Source organism: Symsagittifera roscoffensis, chromosome 8 (assembly GCF_963678635.1).
Source record: "Symsagittifera roscoffensis chromosome 8, txSymRosc1.1, whole genome shotgun sequence".
In the NCBI taxonomy this organism is placed as follows: Eukaryota; Metazoa; Xenacoelomorpha; order Acoela; family Convolutidae; genus Symsagittifera; species Symsagittifera roscoffensis.
In genome coordinates, this window is record NC_087069.1 from 23,205,708 (window position 1) to 23,223,311 (window position 17,604).

Genomic DNA, 17,604 nt, shown 5'->3' on the forward strand with positions numbered 1-17,604 from the left:
CTTACGAGACAGCAGTTTATTTTAATTGATTTTTTTTGGAAAAAATTGTATATATTAAGATTAGAGACGGTCCATACCTTTCAGATAAGCAAAACTGATACAATTTTTTCCTAAATACAAAGAAAATTGAAGTCGCATATTGCCATGATTTAGATTTCTAATGAGTTTTTTGGCTTTTTGGCACTTGTCGGAAACGCCGATTTTTTAGAAACATTTTTAAAGCATTTCAAATTGTGTGATGATGCTTACTATTTTTGCTGTTTTTCACAACATAACCACAATTTTTACATTTCTTCTGGGAACCAAATCTACAAAAATTTTGCAAATACTATTTCATCGGCCCTTTTTTGCCATTTCTTTTTGCTGTATAGATTCCTAATAATTACCCACACTTGAAAACTTGTTAAGTCCAAATAATTGATGCTGTTCCAATTTCCTACGCCAACTCTTGAAACATGTAAAACATTGAAACATCGAAACACTGAAACTCTCTTGAGCAGTAATAACATAAAAAAATTAGCTGTAATAAAACAAAACGATTTTTTCATTCAAGATTGTTTGTAAAACTCATCCCCCCATGACTATTACTTTTCATAGACTTAGCTTATAGGATTGTACAATTAGCGTTTTTGGCCTATAGAGATCAATTCGGAAATTTAGCCGTACTCCAGGAAAACAAGCTCTTGATACTGATTTTAGCAGTGACAATCTAGAGAACATAATTTTCTTAAAAAAATGGACAAAAAATACAAAAATTTTCTAATTTTTTAAGTTTCATTTTTGAAAAAATATATATTCTTTTTTGTCGAGAACAGTTATCTATAAGCTGTTATGTTGTGAGCTCTATTTAATATAGTTAACTGAATATATTAACAAAATCATACAAAATAGCAAATCATGGAAAATTTTGAGCTGTGGCATTTGGAGGCAAGACTTTCAACAACTGAGTGCACTTCGACAGCACCAATAAAGGGTTAGGAGTTCCAAATTTTGGCACGGTTAATAAATTTATATTTTTTTACTCCAAAAATACTTATACTAATTGTCGTATTTCACAGATTTTGATTTCACTCATTTGAAAAATTTTTGACCTTTCAAAGTACATTATTTTGTCGAAGCAAGGAATAAAGGAAGCAGAGAATAAATTGTGAAGCGTAGTCTGGAAGCAAAAACTGTTACTTTACGAGACAGCAGTTTATTTTATTGACTTTTTTTTTGGTAAAAATGTATATCTTAAGATTAGAGACGGTCCATACTTTTGAGATAAGCACAATTGACACAATTTTTTTAAATTATCTTATGGGTTATTTTTTTTGTGTCAATAAGAAAATCTCTAAAAGAGAGATCTCTTGAACACTTTGGTTCATCTGAACACAAAGTTATACCACGAAACAAAAGTTTCATAGAGATCCTTTCATATGAGTGGAAAAGTTCTCGCGGTAGATGAAGAATAAATTTTCCGAATCGATCATGAAACTAAATCAATTTGCTGATGTTTTGGTGTTTAAAAAAGCTTAAAATATGCATCACAAAACGACTATAATGGGGAAGAAATGAAAAAAAAACTTATAATTTCGAATTAATTGGAAAACTTTTAAAAAAAAAATTCTCATTTTTCATAGGAACCAACGTACACAAAAAGAATAAATTATAAGCAATTTAGATGCAACTTCGAAGACAAAAATGGACAAACAAAAGGGATTATAATCAATTATAATCAATTATAATGGATTTTTGTGCAAAACTAATAAAATAGAAAAACGCAGAAAGAAAAAATGTAGTGTGAAAAATCGTAGTTGGAAATAACGTAGTAGGAAAAAATTCAGTGTGGGAAATTTCGTAGTGTTTAAATCAACCAGTAAATTAATGTATAAAGTGTTTATGACAATTAATAATGATTTTGACTACGAAATTTCTCGCTCCGATTTTATCCACTACGATAATTTGGAAGAATCCGCATCCAAGTTTAGGCGTAAATAGTCGTTTATAACGGATTATTATGATGATTTTTGACAATTATAATTGATTATAATTACCAAAATTAGGTCTTCAAGGGATTTATAATTGATTATAATCGTGATATTTTCCAAGAGATTATTATCTCTTATAATCGATTATAATTGATTATAATTGATTGTAGTTCCTACTAAGAACCCTTAAAATCAATTATAATCGATTAAAATCAATTATAATCTCTTATTTTGCCGAAATTTTCTTAGATGCAACTTCGAAGACAAAAATGGACAAACAAAAGGGATTATAATCAATTATAATCAATTATAATGGATTTTTGTGCAAAACTAATAAAATAGAAGTTTGAATAAAAATAATGGATCGATTATAACTGTATTGAAAAATAGACAAATAAATAATCGATTATAATCGATTATAATGGATTAAAATTAATTATAATTTGAATTTAAAAAGAGATTTTAATCGATTATTAATTGATTAATATTGGATGTTTCTCAATTTTAGTGAGACTGGTACTAAAATTGTAATATAATCAATTATTAACGCTTGAAACTGGATGCGGGAAATACTACGTAATTTCGTACTAAGTTATTTTTCACTACGTTACTTCCAATTATACGTTATTTCCGCCTCTCATTTAAACTAGCACAAAAGTATGAGAAACAGTGTTTTTTCCGCTGCTGGCTAGAGTGTGTCAAACTTCAATCAATCAGTGTTTGAAAAACACGGTCTATTTGTTTAACAGATTTAAATTGATGTCATCATTCAAACCATAATCAGCCTTCAACCTCATTGTGATTTTTCTTATTTTTGATTAATTGTGTCTGGAGTATGACATAGACAAAACTTTATACTTTCACATGCGAAAAAGGCTAGTCATACAACTTTATTGTTTGATCATCACACCAAATCATCATGGAACAGTAGGGATCATTTAATTCTCATATATGACAGTAGTATGAGTGGTTTTCTTTCTCGAACAAAGGTGTTACCACTGCCGAAATTACAATGAATGATCCCGGAGTCTGGAATGAAAAATATCGTTGCGACAAAATAGGCTACGAAGAAAAAGAAGTCTAGCAAAAACTCAACCAAAGATAGAAAAAAAGAATATACGTATGTCGATTGAACTAGATGAACAAAAAACTCTCCCTTGAGAAAATCAAAAAAAGTAGATTTTCTCTACTTCAAATTTAACTTTGAGTATTTTTAATAGTTTTTAACAGTTTTTTAAAGGGAGTACATCAAGGGTTGATTTTGAGCACTCAAAATTTTTTTGAGTCGTTGTTCTCAAAAAAAGACTGGAAATGTTAGGAAGAAAATCAGCCAATAAAATTAAGTCTGACATGGAATAATTGAATATTTAACAAAAAAATTCGCCACAAAAACTTATAGGAAAAATTGCATCTGCCGTCATACAAGTTCATCGGCTACAAATTTAACGTCAATCAATTACAACATTGCAATTTTTTGACAGATTTTAAGAAATGTGCTATACAAAATCCGTAAACTAAATTGACCGTGTCTCAAATCAGGTCAGCAAAAAAAATCAGTTCGATTTCAAACTTTTTGCTAATTGTATCCGTAAAAACTAATTATTGGAATCAAATCAACATCGAACAAGACACAAGTAGCAGTCGGAAAAAACTACGTTCTAATGTGGGTTTTTCGATCGTGAAATTATGTTGTCTTGTTCAGTTAATTAGTTGATATGTGAAGTTGACCCTGGGCTCAATTTTAATTAGAGTGCAGAAATTGAGCGCGCTCAAACTTTCTTGTAGACTTGCAAGAATGCAGACGGCATTTCAAAATACGGAACGGAAAACAAAATTAATCGCATAAGAAATTTATCCTTTTTCAATCCTTCTAACTTTTCCACAGAAGCTCAAAGAGGAGAAAAAAGTTAATCAACAACTGCTTGGACAAAAATCTTCCAAATCACTGTTCTTTCCAATCACTTTTTGAAGCATTTTTTTTGGATCACACTTAAAAGAAACGAGACCAGTTTTTTGAGTTTTTTTCGAAAAAAGCTTTTAATACTTTTTACTAGTTGTTCAGTTGAAGTAATCAGAGCTTCTGCAACACTTGTCATAGTATTATAGAATGCTATGATTTTATTTTTTTGCGGTAAACTTCGAATTTTCATCTTGTGTTTTTCAACAAAACTGCATTAACTTTCAACACTTTTTGGTCCGTTCTGGTTCAAGAACTTCGAAGTCAATTTTAATGTCTGATCCAATCTCTGACCTAAACAACTGCTTTGAAATTCAACATATCTTCGCCTCACTATTAGAAATTTTAATTTAACCGATTAGGCCACCGATATTGCCAACAGTTTGGTGAAAAATTTTATTTAAACGCCTCAAACACTGCGAAGTCATAGGATACTAATATTTGAAAATTACACTAATGTGGGATTTTTGTTGCAGCTAAGCGATTCAAATCAACCACAGTTTCATGAAGCCGAGCTGCAAAACAAGATCATCTTTGAAACTTTTTGAAGAGACACTGCTAAATAACTGTCACACCTTCGAACAAAAATCACAACAAAAAAAACATCCGAGCTCAAATTCGGACATGAAAGAACCTTGTAACTTTTTTAAGAAAAAAATTGTTATCAAAAACAGGCAACATTTTTTAAAAAGAAAAACATATTTCGTATCCCTAAAAGCAAGAAATTTTTAAAAATATTATTGAAAAATCGATCAAAAAATGTTGAATTAAATTTTATTCAGGCGCTTTAAAGAGCATTTTGAATCTCAATACTTCACCCTGCTACCGTTGTCTGTTGACCTGATTTGAAAACCTATGAAGCAGATTTTCATAATTGATTTTTGAAATAATGAATGGTTTTAATAGTCTTTTCTCATTTTTTGCAGTTTTGATGGTGGAGTAAAAATGTCTTTTAATCAAGCAGTTCAATTAGATATTTGAAAAGGCAATAAAACTTACTGGGCCGAAACGCAGTTATAAAAATTCATATATATAGATGCTGCCTATTTCGGAAGTCTCGAATTTTTTCCCAGGAAATTATGAAAAAGATAAAGAAAAAATAAATCACACTTTTGAATTTTGGACCATGAGAGATAACATTATATACAAAGAGATATCATTTACAGATTTTTGTACATTTATACAAATAATTTTAAACAATAAATCAATTAAAATGACAAGAGCTGTTTTTTTTTCATGTTAACTGAATTACAAATATACATTATTTTGGAAAGTTGAATAATTGTCACTGACTCATTATAATTTCAAATTAAAGCAAAAAATTGTATTGTGCTGAAAAATCGAACACTTTTAACTTTAAAATTATTCTTAGTTAAAATTTTCAGTAACGAAACAAGTTTGAGATTTATCAAGGTTCGGTTTAAAACTTTAGGCATAAGATTCGACTTCTGTGTGTGTTTTTCACATGATGATCATCTACCTAATAGTTCAAAATTCTGCATTTAAGCAACAATTTTCCAACTTCAATTTTCTTTTTTTTTCTGTAAGAAAGAATTCCTACATCTGAAAGGAAATGATTTTTTTTTGTTCAGACATCAAAATTTCTTCTACGATTGTTATTCAGTTTAGATTAATATTGAAAAGTTCCTCGATTCATTTGACGGTCAAAAAAAATGTTGTTTAGCTCGCTTTAGAAACAGAATCTGTTCACGCGATGAGGTTCAACTGAGGTTGTGCGTGTTTCAACTGTAAGAAAGAAGCCATTTTGTGGTCGAAATCTATGGGTCTGTGCGCCGGTTCTCTGTAGTTCAAAGTCATGTTATTGGACAGGTAGTGAATAAGCTCACACTTTTCCTGGAATTGAGCCACCTTCTGCCTATATTTCTTCTTTTTGAACTCAGAGGCGGATGGATTGTTGGCTGAAAAAAATATATATAAATTAAGTGTATCTAGTAGAAGATAAAAAATAGGGCCAAGGTGAAGCAACAATTGCGACTACAAAAAATATCCAAAAATTGCATGAATCTGAAGAAAAGGATTACAACAGCAGTTTTCTCTAAAGAATAAAGGCACCAATATGTAATAACTAAGAAGGGTGGGTACTGCGAGGCCTAGGTTGTCATTTGGGATTTTGTAAAATTGGTGGTTTTTTGAGAGTTTCGGATCGCGGAATCCGTAACAGCAGCTTAATCCTTTGAAGTGTGTGTTGGTTGCGGATTCCGTGACCAAAGTATTGAAACGTAGAAGCCACTAAAAGAAATCCGTGACCAATTTTTACCGACGGGGTTGAAGTTTGCAGAAAACTGCCAAATATGACATTTCTGAAGTTTTGGTAGAGCGTAACAGTTTGAACTGCCTGATCCAAAAAAAACTGAGCAAATCTTTACCTTTAAGATGGAATGCGACATACACCAACGCGGACCTCGTGGGACTCAAAAAGGGATGTTTCGGCTTCAAAGCGCCAACCGATGTCAGACTCTTAATGATGGCAGAAGCCACAGTCTGTTCCAGGTAGCCAAGCATAGGCAGTCCAGTGACTGAGAGGGGTTGTTTCTTGGGAGGAAGTTTCTGGGGCAGAGTTAGGTTCCAGTATTTTTCGGGAAGTCTAAAACAGAGAAGTAGCTATAATATGATGGTTCTCATTGTTTAATTTTGCAACATTCCATTAACATTTACAACAATCCCAAAAAAGTCTATTCGATCTTAGCCAACAGAAAGTTGGAAAAACTTGAATGCAATTTTTTAAGTGACAAAAAGCGAAAAAATTGCATGTTGACTAATAGAGCATTATTGATTGCTTTTTATGGAGTTCTTACCGCAGGAACTTCTCGAGGTGTTTCTCAGATGAGAAGCAATAGAGTTTCTTCCTGTATTCTGCGACGAAGCTCTCTGCGTCCCCAGGAATAATCGCCTCATATCTAAAACAAAACAAAATATTACTTAAAATAGCAGAACAGAAAATTTTAGTGCACATATTAGTAAAACAGACAACAAAGATCGATTACATAAATCATGATGGTATCAACAAGAAGACGAATTTTGATGTTTATCAATGCTCGAAAGTCTTAGCTTGATTAGCACAGACCTTTTTGTTCAATTAAAAATCGTAAATTAAAAATAAAGCGTAAGCAAAAACATTTTCAGCCGTATAAATGAGCGATTTCCGATATGCTGTCTGAAAATGGCTCCAAGTTTAAAAAACCTCAAACTTACCGCAGTTTGCCATCTAGGAATGCGACTGGGTCGTATCCTTGGAGTTCTATCCTCTTTGGAAATAAGGACTTCACTTCAGCTGTAGTCCTCCTCCTCGGCAACTCATCCGCCGGGGGAAGTTCCAAGGGAGCCAGAGGGGGCACATACATCACTAAAAAATTAAATATACATTTTACTCGGCAAATGTTCAACAAAGTGTCATACCTTGAAGTTGCAATTACATAAAATTACGTAATAACAGCATTACAACAGTGACAATATGTTCCATAACAATAATAATTTTCGGCTTGTTCGAATAGTAATTTTTTCCGGCTTGTTGGCCTTTCGGCTTAAAGACCAAATTCGAAAGGGGTGGCTTAAACTCTGATTGAATTGCTTCTAGATATGTTAATGATAACTAGTGATTATAATAACAAAAACTAACCAGCATTCATGAGGAACTCATCCAACTCCATCTGAGACGCCATCTTGTAGTACTTCCCTCTGAACTCAGCCGCTAAGTCCAGATTGGGCTGGGTGGAGCAGTCACAGAACTCCCCCCTCAGAGCCAGACTGACCGGACAATACTGACCGAACACTCCGAGGCGCGACGTGAACTCGGTGGGGGTGATACAAAGATTCCTGATTGAAGCTGCTTTACCTATTAAAAAAAATCAGAGATTTTACCAATTAAATATTCGGAAACAAAAAAAAACTAAAAAATGAAAAGGTCTATTTGTACCTTGACTAGTTCTGTCCATGTAGGTTTGGGTGGCCCTGACACTCTCGAATGCGATCTCCTTGCTTTTCTCCCCCACCCACCACTTGCTCATAGTCCCATCCACACTGTGGAAGTTATCGTGTTCACGCTTGTACCACTCGATCACCTAGGAAGAGAAAGAAATACATTTCATCAACAAAAAAGAATTGGTTGAATGCATAGAACTCAATAGTACTCGAAATTATGTATGGTTATAACATCTTTTATTAACCTAATGTTTCTTTTTTTTTCTATTTTCAAACAGAAAAACAGTTTTGGCCTCATAAATTGATACAATTTTGAATTAATGCGGAATTTGAATTAAAATGGCGTTTTATTATTTAAATGTACCTCATTGACTTCTTTCTGCCAGGCGGTCAGTCGGATAGCGAGGATCTTGTGAGAGTCATGCAAAGGCAGCACTCTAAAATGGTTAAAACGTTGCTAGATTTTGGGGTGAGGATGCCGTTTAGACGAAGGTTGCAATAAACGAAGATGGTTCGCAAATGAAGACGGTAAAGTTTGAATAGACTCATTTTTGAAATACAGTTTCAACATTTCACAGAAAAGAGATCAACTAAGAAACTTCACTTCTAATAGTGTTTGAAAGATTGTTTTAGATATCCAAGGTTCGATGAAAAGATCGGATTCTTTGAACAATCACCCTCTTCTATAGTGTCTGGTCGGCAATGAACCCCCCACTTTAAGCACAAAATCAGCAGGGGTTCACTGCGTTTACATAATGGTGGGAGGTTGTACAAAAAACAGCTAAGAATATTGAATTTAGTAACGCATCTGCCCGTTACAATAGGAAGGGAGATTGTTAAAGAGATCCAAAGGTTCCAATAGAAATTTAAGCACAGAAACTACAGATACAGTGCAATTGGCCGACGACTAAATCTAAGATGTCTAGAATATTAACAGAAATAATTACACTCTATCGGGAAGAAGTGGACTGGAATAAAACAAAAACGTGTGAATCAAAGAAAACTGAATGAATCAAATAAATCAAATCATAATTCCATCAATTTCTTTGAAAGTCGGAACAATTAACCCTAAAATTAACCCTGTAAAATTAGGAGCTATAAGAATTAAGCAAAATTAAATGATGTTTAGCGAAATGAATGTTTTGGCAATCAATGTTTTGGCAAAAAAGGAAAAACAACTCCAGAAAATGATCGCGGTCTACTAAATAACAGCTCATCGTTGGTGTTCCACCCTCTTCTTGGATTCGGAGGTGTGACCGATAATAGATACATTATGTTAGAACTAATTCGAAACACTCATCCATCGGCTCTGTTACCTCTCAGCAGATATTCTGTCCTTGGCGCCCCTGATGATGACTTCGTCATTGGGAACCTGCAGCTGAATGACCTTGTGGGGCACAATGTGCTGCTCATTTAACAGTTCAATCTGCCGCTTAGTCACTGGGTAGCCATCCAACACAAACCTAGGGGAGAAGAAAACGCGTATGCAGATTGATTAAATTATAACAGAGTGCCAATAAACAACCATATGACTGCATTTTATATTCATAAAGGGTGCCACGCACTCAAACTTTCATTTGAATCCATGCTAATAGCATCTAAAACGCATCGTTTTTTATCTACCTTCAAACAATTAGGAATGTGAGAAAGTAGTACCTGAAACACTTTTCGTGCAAAATTACCGTCATATCCAACCCGTTATATCAATTCAACTTAACCATTTTCTTGTGCACCGAGTACTATTTAGCTATGCTCGAAAATTAGAAACGAAATACTAAAAAATATAAACAAAAGCCACTTCTCACCCTCTAGTTTGACACTTCATATCCAGTAACTGGCACTGCAGTGCCTGGACAGCCAGTTCATCCGGGAGTGCCTGGCCTCTAAACAGGTACTCGTTCATCTGGGCTGCCAGGTGGGTGGAGGGGAGGGAGGTGAGGATTGATCGGATGGCCTCCCCTATTGAGAGACGCACCATGCCGAACTGCGCTGCGAACTTGTTGGCCACTAAAACAAAACTTGATTCTTTTCTTAAGTAAAACATTATGCTACAGATTTATTATTTTGTTAAAAAATATATAAAGTGCTGATTGAAATTATCAGGAGAAAACGTACGAAATGGGATATTTTACACAAGTTTTGCTCAACCTGGATTGACAACAGACAAAAAAGTTTGAAATTTGGCAGAATTACAAAAGCGCATACGATTTAGCAAAACTAAGGCTCAAATTTTGACCCCGAAAACGCAATATTTTTGGTTGCTTTTAACTATTAGAAAATTACGCTGAAACTACACAGTCACAATAGGTGAGTAAATTATATCGAAGTGAGCCTTTTGTGAAAAGTAATAAAGAAGGGTTTGATACCAAAAAAAATTTGCGCAAAACGTTGAAACAAGTTTGTGAGTTTGAAAGGTATTTTAAATGGTGGAAAAAAAACAATTTCTTAATCTATCAAACAAAAGTTTAATAACCATATATCATTTAAAAGGTTACCCTTTCATAAAACTTTATTGGGCCATCCATGAAGCTCTTTTTGAGAAAATTTGCTAATTATTAACCGTGTAGTTTTTGGCGCAAGTTTCGAGTGAAAAATTTGGCCCCGAATTTTGCAAAAAAAAGAGTGTTCTCACTAGAATACAAAGCGAGAAAAACCAAGGTCGTAACTAAAGAATTTTCTGGTGAACGAAGAACAGTGTGAAAAAAAAGGAAAGAAAAACTAAAAGATCGGAACAAAGTTCACAAGTTTTTTAGGCGCTGTTTTAAAATTGATTAATTAATGCTTTCAATTTTGCGTATTTTATGACATTGAGTACTGGTTTTAAACGCCGAAGTTTATGGCAGTTCGTTATTTTTTGTTGACTTGTAATTTCCGATAATTAGGGTTAACTTACGTATGAAATGAAATGTTTTCAGTCAGCCACCTACCAAAAACCGATCTACCTCAGAACCGAAACGTGGCTTAAATATGGTCCGCTAATCCGGACGGGAACAGTTCTTGGATCCGAAATCTGACCCGGTTGACCTAGGAGCTCTCACCTCTTCTCGCTCTGTTGGGGGGGGGGGGGGGGGGGGAGGATGTTCTTACTAGAGTTCATAGCGAGAAAAACCAAGGTGAAAAACGAAGAACAGTGTGTGAAAAAGCCAAAAAAACTAAAAAATCGAAACAAAGTGTTCACAAGTTTTTCAGGCGCTGTTTTCAGAATTGAATTACTAATAATTTCAATTTTGCGTATTTTATGACATTGAATTCTGCTTTTAAATACCGAAGTGTATGGCAGTTCATTATTCTTGTTGACTTGTAATTTGCGATAATTTCGGTTAATTTACTTATGAAATGAAATGTGGTCAGTCTGCCAGCTACCCGAAACCAATCTACCTCAAACCCGAAACGAGGCAGAAATAAAGAGTGCACCATAATAATTCTATTAAAATGATAAACAAATATTGTTCCAATCATCTTTTGTTAGCCAAATTTGGGAAAAAAATGAAATTCTATAATAATTCTATTAAAATGATAAACAAATATTGCTCCGATCATTTTTTTAAGTCAAATTTGAGAAAAAAAATGAAATTTCTATTTTTTCCTTGTCCGGCTAATTTAGATCAGCTCTGTACAACAATATCCGCCAAACTTAAATTATCAATAGAAACAAAACTACTTGTATCGGGGCGAAGCCCTGATTGTTCCGAATGCCTTTTAAGATCTATGGAGCAGTAATAACATGAAAAAATTTATGTTATAAAATAAAAGGAAAATTTTTGTTTTAAAATTTGAGATTTTTTCGGAAAATCATACCCCACACTCCATACAAAGTACAAAAGTATAGATTTCACTCCTCAAAACCAATCAATTATAGCAATTAAGCTTCCTTCAACCAATTTGGAACAATTTCTAAGACGGATTAAATCTCCGCTGAATAGCGCGGAATATATCGCGCGTTGATTCTCCCAAAATGACCAAAATGGCAATCTTCAAACCCCCATAATTTAAAAAAAATGATCACAGTTAAAAATTATATTTTAAATTTAAGCTCAGTACAACAATACCTTTTGGTTGATACAAAAAAAAAATCCGTCAAAAAAGGTTAATTAAAAAGTCGAAATTTGTCTATAGAAAAAAACCACCCGAGCACAAATATTCCGTTACTTTCGTTAGAAAGTCGTAACAGTCAATTAAAATCATTCAAGAAATGGATAAAAAAAAATTTATACAACCAATTTTTCTGGATGCGAAGGGCCTGAATAATGTAGCATATTTCTCACGCAAGGAGCACATTCACATAATATATATATAACTTCGTCTCCCCCTCGACATTATAGAAAGACACTGGTATTTTGTTTTTAAAAATTCGGCAGTAAAAACTCTTTTGATTTTTGTAATAGAATGAGACACCAGAAGCTAGACATGCATTAAAGTCTCAGTGTTGACCTTTATTGGAAAAACTATACTTATTGTTACCGACACGTCACGAAGTGATGGAAAAAAGTTAAGTCGTAAGGTGGAATTTTTGTTGACGGACTCTGAATGCCTCAGGGAGAATTCGTACGGGATTAAGAGCAAAATCGTAGAAAAGCATTTTCAGTTGTGATTCAAATTCAAAAACAATGTATTCTGAAGTTGATTGAATCTCATTCTTGCATTTTTTAACGTAATTTCATCTCCCAAACTTAAAAAAAATCTTTAAAATTCTTCTTTCCGTGTATACATTTTCTTTGTTTTTGATTTGCTGCTTAGCTCATTGAGGTCGCACGCTGTTTTCCTGGCTATAATTCTTAAATCTTCCAGAAAAGTAGTAATAATTTCAATTTCAATAAACTCACGAGTAGTTTTGCCAGACTTGGGTGGCCCTATGATGGCAATCTGGATGGGGATGGATGGTTTGGGGGGAGGCTGACTGACAAACTTCCTCGGCTGGTCCGTAAACACGTTTCTGTTCTCGGCTGAGGAGAGGAAGTACACGTGTTGTCTGTACACAGCAGTGAATGAAGGGTTCTGAGCGTTCTGAAAGGACGAAAAAGTTTGAAACAAACTGCTTCAAGATCAAACAAAAAAATCTTAAGGCTATTAATAAAGCTTATAACAAGGAATTATAGTATATTTCATTCACTACTCTGGCTTCAGCAACAACAAGACTGTTGTTGTTGTTGTTTATGGTACCAGAACATGTTGAATCGATTTGGAACTGAAATCATATCAAATTACCTGCAATGGTTGCACGCATGCTTTTTTGTTGAGAAGATCGACTGGATCCCACTTTCCATATATGGAAGGGTGTTTGTGGCCCGAGTTCAGAAGTCGTTTGGCGAGAGGAACCGAGACAGGGTATACTCGTTCGAAGATACTCTGTCTGCATGTGATCATTTTGTCCAGTCGCGAGTTGATCAAGAATTTCACGATTTTGATCTTGCGGCCTGAAAGTCAGAAAAAAAAACAGCTAACAGATTTTTGGAAAGTAAAAGAGAAATCAAGGATTCAATTGAATTTAAACTGATGAATTGCTTTCAACAAATGTTTGTTTGTATCAATCTGTATTTCTTAATTTCCGATTTTCTGCTGGTAATTCTACAATTTTTTTGTGGTTTCTATGATTCCCAGAGAATCTATCGAAGGTTATCTAGCCTGTCTTAGGATAGTCCGTTTCTTGCTTAAAAATATAGCATTCAGTTCTGTTTTTGGACTCAAAAGAATTAAACAAGTAGAAAACTTCAAAATTAGGTTTTATAAATTCAGGGGGAAAATCAAATGCCTCATCAGAAATAAAAAGCCATCAGAGGTATAATGATTAGTTGAGAGATGGTTAGTTGCTATTCAAAAGACGCTGCACTAAAAAACGCAAGTCATCTTCCTTCTTCGTGCATCTATCTTCGTTAAGTTTTGACCCGAAAGTAAAGTATAAGAGTAACAAAAAACTCTCGATAAAACTGACCTGCTCCAATTTCTATCTTGGGTATTGTGAACTCGTCCAGAGCCTCAATCACCCCCTGCAGTTTGTTGTTCTCATCCTCAAACCGCTCTGTGATGTCCCCCTTGATTCGCTCCAGGGCATCCGACTCTTGCTCCTCGTCCTAAAAAAGGTTCAGAAAGGACTTATCATTCAGAGAGCGTCACATGGAAAACTACGTAAAAAAAACCTATCATTTCACATTTCACAACGTGTGATTTTACATGTTTCCAATTTCGCATTTGAAAAACTTCATGTTCAATTTTTAGAGTTTGCCACATCCAGCTCGGGTAGTACTATGGATGCCATCTGGAGTCCATAGACATTTTCCCTGGAGTTTGCACCGACTTCCTCAGAGCTTTGCAAAAAAAATGAGCCAAAAATCTGATGGGATCCAAAGACAAACGATTGAACACGATAAAAAAAACTGTTGAAACATCAATCGAACCTATCTGAAGATTTTTGTGTGTCTAATAATTTTTTCCTATCACGCATTCCCTAAATGAAAACGAGGAAAATAGTTGTGATGAGGAAATAGTCGGAAAAAATCTGGCTGGTTGTTGTGAACAGCGAAGAGCAGATAATGCACGATTCACATAACTCGCTAAGTTCCAGAAAATTCTCGAAAAATTTCAAGATACCTCAAGAGCTATTCCCTTCCCTATTGCAAAATGGGGAAAATTCGTTACTAGGTACAAAACCCGCATATGCTGTAACCATTGAATTGGATAGGGGTCGTTACTTGGGGGAAAAGTCATTAAGATGAACCAAACTTTGCCGCTTTACTTACAGCGTAGCAGTTTAAAGTCTTGGTTGACACGCAGTCGCAGACAAAAAACTATCAATTGGTGCAGTGTGAACATCTTAAAAATGAAACAATAGGGAGTAGATCCTTTGTCCTTTAGATTAAGAGGCACTCACCTCTTCTTCGTCGACTTCTTCCTCCTCGAATTCTTCAGCTAGAATGGCTTCAATGTCATCTTCTTCTTCGTCTTCATCGTCATCGTCCACTTTCTGCTTCTAAAACCGATTCAAATTAATAACCTCGGCAACATAATTTTACAAAATTATAAAATCTCATATGAGTTTCAAAAATTGCCGAGGTTATTAGAGGTTCAATTAAGAAGCTCAAAAAATTGAAACAAAAAATATTTGATATGATCTATTTTTTCTCCAAAATTGCGTGCCGGCGCTTTGTGGAATTATAACGCAGCCAGACGTGAATCTCGCTCTAGAAAAGAATGTAGATTCGAAATAGCACGCGCACTATGGTATGCTAGCTGAGCTGTTGCAAGTAATAAGCCATAGCTTGGTTAAGCTTAAAATAATTAACCTCTGGCTTCCGGTTGCTGCTCTAAAAATAATATATCGAGTGAAAAATCTTTCAATTTGCTATGATTTTTAATATAAAGGAGATATATTGGACCAAGTTAACATCCTCGCCCGAGACCGTTTAGGGGGAGGATGCTCATTTGGTTCTGAGTTCGAATTTTCCGCCAATTAGAATAGAGAATTATAGACCCAGCTGGAACCTGATCTAAACTATATTTTATGATTGGATAAATTAAATGTTTTACCAATGTAAAGTATTTAATATTAACCAATCATGATCCATCTAACTAACAACCCACTTATTTGTAAGTGCTGAAGTTACTTGTAAATTCAGCACCAGAGAGATTTGAATTTAACTTAGAAATTAGTTGGACTCTCCCGAGCACTTCAGCAGCCGCAATAAACCAGTATACCCTAGATCTATTGAGCCTAGCAGAGACTAGTTAAACAACCTGAGACTAGATAGTATAAGAGTAAGATTAGGATCGGTATTAGACTAAGAAGTTGCACGAATCTATCCGGCCGAAAATAAGATAGCGTGACGAGCAGACGGTGTACCCTATCCGAAATTACTCTATGAGTTATACACCCCAGTCATAACTCATCTGGTGCGACCATAAGTCTCGAACAAGACCTTACTAGATTAGAATTAACCAAAATTAGATTAGAAATTAGACAAAAACATTTACAAAATGTTATACGACAATAATTTAATTGAAATGTCTCTCCGACTCAATAGATCAGAGCCAATATTCCGAACCATAATAGAACTACCCGGAATTGGAAGAAGACATCGAACCAAAGACGACATACGACAAAGTAGAAACTTGCCGTATAGTTATATGATAGTTCGGCAAAAGCCAGAACAAACTTTTATATTTCGAATACTACTTGCAATGAATTTAGATTTCCATTTGCAAACATAAAACCTTGAAGTAAATCTTCAAAATCATTTCAGGCGCTAAACAAATTAATATTATACAATAACGATTGATAAAAAGATCTAAGATCGTTTTCCTAAAACTCTGCAGTATTATACAAAACATGTTTGAAGAATATTTATTGGAAAATAAAAATAAAAATTAGTAGCATGACAATAAATGGTTAGTAATCATAAATCATCCTGTTGTTCCAGCTTCATCACCTAAAACATAACAGCAATCATAAACCAACTAATATCATCAAAACACTAAATCTTTCCTTTACACAAATTTAAAACTTTATAAAAATTTAAAGTCACTTAATTTAAAATCAGATCATCAAGGCTTATCCTTGGATCTTAAATAATTTTCTACTTAATTAAATTTTAAATTTGATCATCAAGGCTTATCCTTGGATCAAACAGAACAACTTTGTTCTCCCCCACCCACTTAATTAGTGTCTAACGACCTCAAACGTCGATTCACTACCCAACCCTTTCTAAAAACCCAAGACTAATAGAAATTTTTAAACAAAACTAATCATTCAAATTAGGATAAACAGTGAAGAACTTCGGTTATTCATCCTTCACTTGACCCCTCCTCTTACCAGACCCAGGATAAATCTTAGACTTAGTAAGTTTAAAATAGTATCTAACGAACTACTCGCGTTCTAATTATACCTGAACCTTGTGGATCGATTTACTATTCTCCAACCCTTGAACACAATCACTACCCCTAAGTAAGATTAAGTAAGTTAACACCTTAGCTTATACTAGTCACGAGAAAGTAAAAATCATTCTTCGGAATCGATATACTTTTCTCTCCAACCCTGAACAATTAGACCCAGGTTAAGCTAACCAAAAAATCGTAAGAACTAACAGTTTAAGTCAATAGAAATCATTTAACAACCTTTTGCATCCGTCATTCTAAACCTTATGTCATTTAAAAACCTAGGAAATAAACAAACAATCATTTTACACAATTGTGAAATAGATAACAAAAAATACGACCTTGTAATCACACCTCATACACAAACAGTTGGATACATTCGAACAAAACGACAAACACTAAAGAGAAAAATAATAACTAAACAAAGACAAATAACACGAAAAAGATTTTCAAAAAATCGAAACGCATTTTCAGAATCAGAAACCAACAGTTTAGACGAACTTTACAAATTAAAAGAATCAATAGATAAAAATTACCCACAACACGATCAATTATATTTTTCTGACTCAGAAACAACTTCAAATTCATCACAAAGAGGAAAAAGAAGAATAAAAAAGCAGTATAAACACAAACCAGTACATCTATACAATTGGAATCAACCAATTCGACACATTAATAATTACATATTAACAGTCATCGAACGAAAAAATGAGTTCAACGCACACCCCAGGTGACGAAACTCCAGATGATGATGAAATCTTTCCTTTTATAGTAGATGCAGATACTGATAGAGGACAACACATATTTTGTCAAAATTTACTCGTAAATTTATTTGAACCCGGAATCAGTCCATGTAAAACAGAGTTCCCCGAT

At 34.1% G+C, this 17,604-nt stretch overlaps 1 protein-coding gene across 1 annotated transcript in view; it reads right to left on the reverse strand.

Moving 5' to 3' along the window:
- Positions 1-5,343: 5,343 nt before the first annotated feature.
- LOC134853297 (adenylate kinase 9-like) overlaps positions 5,344-17,604 on the reverse strand; it is a 570,635-nt gene continuing 558,374 nt past the window's right edge. Inside the window, exons 31-44 of the mRNA XM_063869270.1 lie at positions 14,732-14,830; positions 13,796-13,934; positions 13,072-13,280; positions 12,690-12,870; positions 9,672-9,873; positions 9,183-9,329; positions 8,814-8,834; positions 8,231-8,303; positions 7,862-8,006; positions 7,565-7,780; positions 7,141-7,291; positions 6,744-6,845; positions 6,315-6,532; positions 5,344-5,846 (exon numbers count right to left, since the gene is read on the reverse strand). Coding sequence (XP_063725340.1) covers positions 5,635-5,846; positions 6,315-6,532; positions 6,744-6,845; positions 7,141-7,291; positions 7,565-7,780; positions 7,862-8,006; positions 8,231-8,303; positions 8,814-8,834; positions 9,183-9,329; positions 9,672-9,873; positions 12,690-12,870; positions 13,072-13,280; positions 13,796-13,934; positions 14,732-14,830 — 2,115 coding nt within the window. The 3' untranslated portion in view covers positions 5,344-5,634. The remainder of the gene's footprint in view (positions 5,847-6,314; positions 6,533-6,743; positions 6,846-7,140; positions 7,292-7,564; positions 7,781-7,861; positions 8,007-8,230; positions 8,304-8,813; positions 8,835-9,182; positions 9,330-9,671; positions 9,874-12,689; positions 12,871-13,071; positions 13,281-13,795; positions 13,935-14,731; positions 14,831-17,604) is intronic.